General features: G+C 49.5%; 1 protein-coding gene across 1 annotated transcript in view; it reads left to right on the forward strand.

Moving 5' to 3' along the window:
• Positions 1-5915, forward strand: part of LOC140398969 (uncharacterized) — a 29570-nt gene extending 23655 nt beyond the window's left edge. The window contains exons 5-6 of the mRNA XM_072487984.1: positions 3032-3157; positions 4256-5915. Coding sequence (XP_072344085.1) covers positions 3032-3157; positions 4256-4348 — 219 coding nt within the window. The 3' untranslated portion in view covers positions 4349-5915. The remainder of the gene's footprint in view (positions 1-3031; positions 3158-4255) is intronic.
• The last annotated feature ends 3066 nt before the right edge of the window (positions 5916-8981 follow it).

The following is an 8981-nucleotide window of genomic DNA, read 5'->3' on the forward strand; positions in this document are numbered from 1 at the left end:
TTGTATGCTTTTTCCTTCAATTTGATACTCTCCCTTATTTCCTTAGATATCCATAGTCGATTTTCCCTCTTTCTACCATCCTCCCTTTTTGTTGGTATAAACCTTTGCTGAGCACTGTGAAAAATCGCTTGGAAGGTTCTCCACTGTTCCTCAACTGTTTGACCATAAAGTATTTTCTCCCAGTCTACCGTAGCTAGTTATTCTCTCACCCCATTGTAACCTCCTTTGTTTAAGCCCAAAACACTAGTATTTGATTTTACCTTCTCACCCTCCATCTGTATTTTGAATTCCACCATATTGTGATTGCTCCTTCCGAGAGGATCCTGAACTATGAGATCATTAATCAATCCTGTCTCATTACACAGGACCAGGTCTAGGACCACTTGTTCTCTCTTAGATTCCATTACATACTGTTCTAGGAAACTATCGCAGATACATTCTATAAACCGACCTGGTTAAACCAATCGACATGTAGATTAAAATCCCCCATGATAACGCTGTACCATTTCTACATGCATCCATTATTTCTTTGTTTATTGCCTGCCCCACCATAATGTTACTATTTGGTGGCCTGTAGACAACTCCTATCAGTGACTTTTTCACCTTACTATTCCTGATTTCCACCCAAATGGATTCAGCCTTATCCTCCATAGCACCGATGTCATCCCTTACTATTGCCCGGATGTCATCCTTAAATAACAGAGCTACACCACCTCCCTTACCATCCACTCTGTCCTTCCGAATAGTTTGATACCCTTGGATATTTAACTCCCAGTCGTGACCATCCTTTAACGATGTTTCAGTAATGGCCACTAAATCAGTCATTCACAATGATTTGTGCCATTAACTCATTTACCTTATTCCGAATACTACGAGCATTCAGGTAAAGTACACTTATGTTGGCTTTTTTTACCTCTGTTTTGAATCTTAACACCTCGATCAGTAACCTCACCTACGTTATATTTCCTCTTAACCTTTCTCCTAATTTTCTTTGGCGTTGAACCCATATCTTCATGTAACAACGCTTACCATTAATGTTTTTACTTTCTGTTTTATTCCTTTTAGTATTACTGGGCCTATTCACTGAGCTCCCCTCAGTCACTGTACCTTGTACTGTCGCCCTTTATAATTTTTGACTATGGCGTCTCTGCCTTACACTTTCCCCCTTACTGCCTTTTGTTTCTGTCCCTGTTCTACTACCTTCCAACTTCCTGCATCGGTTCCCATCCCCCTGCCACATTAGTTTAAACTCTCCCCAACAGCTCTAGCAAACACCCCCCTCCCCTAGGACATCGGTTCCTGTCCTGCCCAGGTGCAGAACGTCCGGTTTGTACTGGTCCCACCTCCCCAGAACCGGTTCCAATGCCCCAGGAATTTGAATCCCTCCCTCTTGCACCATCTCTCGAGCTATCTATCCTGATATTCCTACTCTGACTAGCTCGTGGCACTGGTAGCAATATGGAGATTACTACCTTTTGAGGTCCTACTTTTTAGTTTAACTCCTAACTCCCTGAATTCAGCTTGTAGGAACTATATCATTGGTGCCTATGTGCACCACGACAGCTGGCTGTTCACCCTCTCACCCCCCCCCCCCCCCCAGAATGTCCTGCAGCCGCTCGGAGACATCCTCGACCCTTGCACCAGGGAGGCAACATACCATCCTGGAGTCTCGATTGCGTCCGCAGAACCGCCTGTCTATTCCCCTTACGATTGAGTCCCCTATCACTATAGCCCTGCCATTCTTCTTCCTGCCCTGCTGCGCAGCAGAGCCAGCCACAGTGCCATGAACCTGGCTGCTGCTGCCTTCCCCTGGTGAGCCATCTCCCTCAACAGTATCCAAAGCGGTATATCTGTTTTGCAGGGAGATGACCGCAGGGGACACCTGCACTGCCTTCCTACTCTTGCTCTGTCTTTTGGTCACCCATTTTCTATCTCCCTCAGTAACTTTCACCTGCAGTGTGACCAACTCGCTAAACGTGCTATCCACGACATCCTCAGCATCGCGAATGCTCCAGAGTGAGTCTATCTGCAGCTCCAGAGCCGTCAAGCGGTGTAACAGGAGCTGCAACTGGACACATTTCTTGCACGTGAAGGAGCCAGGGACAGTAGACGTGTCCCTGAGCTCCCACATCGCACACGAGGAGCATGACACGGGTCTGCGATCTCGTGCCATGTCTTAAACCCTAGGCAAATTTATACAACTACATTTCCAAAAAACGAAAGAAAAATTAAATAAATTAGAGAATGAAAAGAAAAACTACTTACCAGTCACTTACCAGGGTTAAAAAGCACCTCCTCCCCACCCAGCTTCGAATTCCCACCTAGCTTCAAATTCCCAAATTTGTGCTGTCTCACTTTGGCTGTGTCTTCTCTGGCTCACTGGGATAAGTGATAGCATTCTATTAACCTTCTTGATTACTAGCCGTGGCTGCATATGAACTTTTTATGACTCTTGCACTAGAACACCCAGATCCCTCTGCACCTCGGCGTCCTGCAATCGTTCCCCGCTTAAGCAAAACTCTGCTCTTTTATTCTTCCTGCCAAAGTGGCCTACGCTATACTCCATCTGCCAGATTTTTGCCCACTCCTTCAACCCACCTATCTCCATCTGCAACCTCCTTATGTCCTCTACACTTTCCTACCTATCTTGTGTCATCCGCAAATTTAGTTAACGTACCTTCGCTCCCCACCTAAGTTCCAATTCTCTTCCCGTACCTAGTGGTGCACTAGGGCAGACTTTCGTCTGCTTTTATAGCTAGTTATTTCCGGAACAGGTCGCTAGTCTGTCGCCAGGGGATTATAGCTTGAGGGGGCGTCGCTCCACATCAAGCGTGGCTGACCACTCTTACCGCCAGCCACTGGCGACTCTGGAAGGACTTATAGATGGACAAACTCAATTTGTTTGACTGCGTTATGAATGCACCTTCCTTGACCATCAAGTCCTGGGGTGGGACTCGAACCCAGAGCTTTTGCCATTTGTTTCTCCTTTCACCCAACAACGAGTCAGTTGATTGCCTTCTCTGTCCCCCAGGTCAGCACCGAGTGCGCTGAGAACTGGTGTGAAGCCCACAAGTTGTCATATATTGAGACCAGTGTGAAGGAGGCCCTGAATGTGGAGGAGGCGTTCCGGGACTGCGTGAGGCTCTCATTGAAGCGGGTGAGGTCCGCGGGCTGGGAGGTGGGGTTGGGTGAGGGAGGGAATTGGAGGTGCGGTGGTTAAATATTACTCTGATGGGAGATGTAGGGGCGGTTTATCCATACATAGGATGTGGCTGTCACTGGCTGAGCCAGCATTCGTTGCCCCACTCCTTGAACAGAGGGTCCCTCTTGGAAGGGGGGGGGGGTTGGTCATGAGTCAAATGCATTGGCGTGTGGGGGTCTTGGAGTCACATAAAAGACCGGGCTGGCTGAGGATGGCAGATTTCCATGTCTTAAAAAAGGGAACATCGGTGAACCAGAAGGGGTTGTGCCAGATGGCAATAGGCTGGCTTCCCCCTTTGCGGGGGGACTGGCTTGGTAATGATTTAATCTGAGAGCCACCACACCTCGGGCGACGTTGAGAAGGTGGGGTCTTCATGAATAAATGAGTAACGTCAGCCGGTAGCGGGAATTGAACCCATGGCGGTTGGCCTCGCTCCCGCATCAGGAATCACTGTCGCTGGGTCAGAATCCTGGCACTCCCTCCCTAATGGCACCATGGAGGTATCCGTACCGCAGGGGGGACTGAAGCGGGTTCAAGATGGCAGCTCATCACCACCTCTAGGGCCTAAGGATGGGTAACAAATGCTGAGCCCAGGGCAACCATGAAGGACATAAACAGCCTCGCGCCATTTGGTGGGATCACGGCCGAATCGGAAAGATTGAACAGGCCTGGGCACTTTTATTTGGAAATAGAGGGCTGTGGGGTGGGCCAGGTGATCTGATTGAGGTCTGTAAAATAATGGATGGGTTTCATGGGTCAACATAGAAAAGATATTCCCACGTTATGTGGCACTCGCTCCCATTGGGGGACGTGAATTGTGTCGTTGTGGGTGGTGCAGTGGTTAGCACTGCTGCCGCACAGCACCAGAGACATGCCCAGAAATGTTCAGGTTAGGTTACGGGGCTAGGGCGGGGTAAATGGCCCGAAGTAGGGCGCTCTTTCAGAAGGTCGGGTACAGACTCGCTAAGCCTCTTGGCTGGCATCGTTCTGCACTGCAGGGATTCTATGATTCCATGGAGCAGTAAACATCTGTCCTGTTTAATTCTCCTGCAGTTGAAGAGCAAGGACCAGCCTGTGGCCCAGTCAGACCACATCCAGATCAGCCCCGGTGACGCCAAGCCACAGGAGCCGTGTGCCTGCAGCTGATCACGTAGCTGGCTTCCTCCCCTCCCAGCAACTGCGCTGCCTCTCGGCCAACGTTACAAATAGATCTGGATCTGCACTGTGCCATCGTCCCTTTCCTCACCCGGCTTCCTGAATGTTCTTCCGGCGTTCAATGTGATCCTCCGTTCCTACATGACCCAATCACCCCGGCCTTTTCCAGCTCTTGTGTCACCTCGCTTCCCTGCAGGTGCAGCATCTTCCAGAGGAATCCAATCGCGGCGGCTGCCATCCACTTGGAGACCCCGTCGAACCTTTCCACCCCTGCCGCCCACCCCTCTTGCCAGGAACGGTGTCCCCCCTTGGGCGAGTGTGGACAGGGCACGAGGGGGGTCACAGGTAATGCCATTGATAGGGACCTTCGCGGGATTGAATGTGTCTGCCTTGGATCGAGCCGACCCATCGGAGCGAAGAGTGGGATTCTTGCAAAGGAGCCAATGAAACTGGGATTCTCCAGAGGGCTGAGCAATGGGAGTTAAATCTAGATGAGTCTGCACAATTCCCCACAATAGCCACTTGAAGCTTTTTGTCTCTCTCCTGTTCACTCTCTCGTGTGTTCTCTCTCTCGTGTTTTCTCTCTCTCGTGTGTTCTCTCTCATGTTTTCTGTTTTCTCTCTCGTGTTGTCTTTTTCTCGTGTGTTCTCTCTCGTGTTGTCTTTTTCTCGTGTGTTCTCTCTCGTGTTTTCTCTCTCTCGTGAGTTCTCGCTCTCATGTTCACTTGTTTTCTCTCGTGTTTTCTCTCTCGTGTTTTCTCTCTCTCGTGAGTTCTCGCTCTCGTGTTCTTTTTCTCGCGTGTTCTCTCTCTCGTGTTTTCTCTCTCTCGTGTTCTTTTTCTCGTGTGTTCTCTCTCTCATGTTCTCTCGTGTTTTCTCTCTCGTGAGTTTTCTCTCTCGTGAGTTTTCTCTCTCTCGTGAGTTCTCTCTCTCGTGAGTTCTCTCTCTCATGTTCACTCGTTTTCCTTCCCTTGTGTGTGTTTTCCTTCCCTCGTGTGTTTTAGCTCTCTCGTGTGTTTTCTCTCGAGTGTGTTTTTGCTCTCTCGTGTGTGTTTTCCCTCTCTCGTGAGTTCTCGCTCTCTCGTGTTTTCTCTCGAGTGTGTTTTTGCTCTCTCGTGTGTGTTTTCCCTCTCTCGTGAGTTCTCGCTCTCTCGTGTGTTTTTGCTCTCTCGTGTGTGTTTTCCCTCTCTCGTGTGTTCTAGCTCTCTCGTGTTCTCACTCTCTTTTTCTCTCTTGTTTTCACTCTCTCGGCCTCATGCTGATTGGTTGGTTTGCAATGCCTTGCTAAGCAGTCAGCTCGCCGTTGCTCCCGAGGTATAAATTGTTGCTCCCTCTGAAATTTGATGTTCTGGCTGTGCCCTGGAGATTCAGAATTATTCAGTAATTTCCTGCTAATTCGGACGTGCCTGCGCCCAAGACAAGTGCGGCCCATTCCAAAACACTGAGGGAATAACCGTGCTGTGCGATGCATTCTTGGTTTATTGGCCTGCATGGACCCGATAATCCGACAGCGAATTAAAACCCATTAACAAACAAATAAATACGACAATGATGAATAATGCTGGCGGTCACAGTCACTGCTGACTGCCACACGCTTGGTTTTAGTCCCAACACTGACTGGAAATTTCAAATTGGATTGTGATGCTAAGGTGTGCTGTTATTCCTGTAACACCTTTCTCAGGATCGGCTCCTCTCCAAAGGTTTCTGTTCAGTGAAGCACTCTTTCGACCCATCAACCTTGGGTTATTGGTCCAGCACGTTCCCGCTGCGCTACTTTGCTACCTGTCGAGAAGCACTTTTTGAAGAGGGAAGTGCAGCAGCCAATTTGGGGACAGGGAGCTCCCCCCCCCCCCCCCCCCCGCCCACACCTCCGAACAAAGATTGGCTCAGAAGAACACAACTGCCTCTTCTGGGAATGTTTCCACGGGACCTTCTCCATCCACCGGACAGGGCCTCCTGGTGTAATCTTTAATCTGAAAAATGATGCAGACTCCCCTCCAGCCGCTTGCCACCCCCCTCTTGGTGTTACCCCTTGGGCAGCGAATGTTGCTCATTCCACCCACCCTCCGGCTGTATGACACCCCTGCCTTATCGCCAAACTTCTGACGGTGCAGCACCCCCCACCCCCAAAACTGGTGCTGACCCTCCGACTGTATGGCAGCCCACAGCCTCAAGGCACGCAGCACCAGGCACCCCCACCCCTCCCCCAAATTCCTCAGCACTGGCCCTTCAGGAGCACCCACCCTCTCCTCAGTACTGTGAAGGGGCTTGGCAGCCTGTCTGACAGGGTGCGAGTCGCTGGCGTGAGAGCTCAGACAATCTCGACCTGATGTCTCACCCCCCCCCCGACAATCCTGTCCCACTCTTGTCTCGTGGGAGGTGTTAAACCCCTGGAAAGGAGGCCGGGCCATCAACCACGGCCATTGCTCCTGCTCATCATCGCGTTGTCAGAGTCCACTCTTGTTTATTCCCCTTATTTCCACTTTCTTTTATTTTTGCTAACATTTTTGATCCAGGGATGAATAATAGACCTGTGTCTTTAAGGCAGCCTGTACCTTTAATTCAAGCAGGAAGAACCTGGAAGGTGGTGCTGGTTTATATTGGAGATTGCAGACTGGCCGGCATTGGTACCAGAGAGATGGGTTGGGCCTCTGGTTGATTGATGTGGCTGGTTGGCACGAATGAATTGGCCCAAAAGGCTGTGCTCTGCCCGGTAACAGGCGGCGGCGATTTTGAAACCTATTCCACTCGGATGTCTTTTTCCCCAGAGTTCCACAGTTTTGATTCTGGCAGCTTGGTGAAGAGATCCAAGTGACTCTCTCCAAGAAATACCCAGCTAACTCTCCAGAAAGCCACTGTGAAGACTCTCTCTCTCTCTCCATAAAGCTGCCTGGGTGCACTCTCTCCTGGGCAAAGGGGTGGCAGATGGAATACAAGTGTGAGGTTATGCACTTTGGCAGGAACAATGGAGGCATAGACTATTTCCTAAATAGGAAAAGGCTTAGGAAATCAGAAGCAAACAGGGGCTTGAGTGTTCTAGATCAAGATTCGAGGGTGGCACTGTTGCTTCACAGCTCCAGGTTCCATTCCAAGCTTGGGTCATTGTCTGTGCAGAGTCTGCACGTTCTCTCCATGTCTGCGTGGGCTTTCTCTGGGTGCTCCGGTTTCCTCCCCAAAGTCCCAAGATGTGCGGGTTAGGTGGATTGGCCATGCTAAATTGCGCCTTCGTACCCAAAAAAGGTTATGCGGGTTACTGGGATAGGGTGGAGGTGTAGGCATAAGTAGTGTGCTTTTTCTAAGGGCCGTGCAGCCTCGATGGTTCGAATGGTCTCCTTCTGCACTGTAATTTCTATGATTCTCTTACGGTTAACGTGCAGGTTCAGTCAACAGGTAGGAAAGCAAATACAATGTTGGCATTCATGTCAAGTGGGCTAGAATACAAGAGCAGGAATGTACTTCTGAGGCTGTATGAGGCTCGAGTTAGGCCCCATTTGGAGCATAGTGAGCAGTTTTAGGCCCAGTATCGAAGGATGGATGTGCTGGCCTTGGAAAGGGTCCAGACAAGGTTCACAAGAATGATCCCTGGAATGAAGAGCGGTTGAGGACTCTGGGTCTGTACTCGATGGAGTGTGCTTTGAGGATAGAGTGGAAGCGGAGAGGATTTTTTCACAGGTTGAAGAAACTAGAACCAGATGCTCCCCATTCCACAATCTATTAAAAACTTTGGGTCAGATGAACTCCATGATACACCCTGGCCCATAACAATAGATAGATTCTTGATTAATAAGGGGATCAGGGGTTATGGGCGGGCGGGGGGGGGGAGAGAAGGCAGGCAAATAATGAGAATAATATGTCTCCAGGAATTATAGACTCCTGGAGACAAACCATGAACTGCAAGCAAAGTTTGATGTGAAAAACGGTGCCTCTCCAGAAAGCTGCTGTGAGCAAATTAACTCTCTCCAGAAAGCTTCTAAAAGTTGTGAGTACCGCATTCTTGAAACCACAGATAACTGAATGAATCCACAGTAAAAGCCTGGAACTGAAGGCCGGGATTGACGCAAGGCTGCTAAAATAAAAGCACCATCTGAAGAAAAGACTCATCTTTTGACTTCCATCTTCATTATTATTTTGCACCCCCCTCCCCCCACTCCCACTGTGAGTTTGTCTGTCTTGTCTACCTTGGGTCGAGGCAGTTAAAGGGGGGAGTCAGACGATGGCACGGTAGTACAGTGGTTAGCACTGTTGCTTCACGGACCCAGGTTCGATCCCCGGCTTGGGTCAGTCTGTGCGGAGTCTGCACGTTCTCCCCGTGTCTGCGTGGGTTTCCTCCCACAGTCCTAAGATGTAGATGTTAACTGGATTGGCCATTATAAATTCATCTTAGTCTCCAAAAATGTTAGGTGGGGTTACGGGGATGGGGTGGAGGTGCTCTTTCCAAGGGCTGGTGCAGACTCAGTGGGCCAAATGGCCTCCTTCAGCTCTGTAAATTCTATGAAATGATAACCAGCTTTATTTACTGCATATTTCATGTTAGTTCTTGTTATAAACGAATTGTGTTTAAACTTACGAACCTGGTGACTGTAATTATTGGGCAGCCAAGGGCCAAAGACTTTGGGTTTTTTCCA

The sequence above is a fragment of the Scyliorhinus torazame genome, chromosome 22 (genome assembly GCF_047496885.1).
Source record: "Scyliorhinus torazame isolate Kashiwa2021f chromosome 22, sScyTor2.1, whole genome shotgun sequence".
Classification (NCBI taxonomy): domain Eukaryota; kingdom Metazoa; phylum Chordata; class Chondrichthyes; order Carcharhiniformes; family Scyliorhinidae; genus Scyliorhinus; species Scyliorhinus torazame.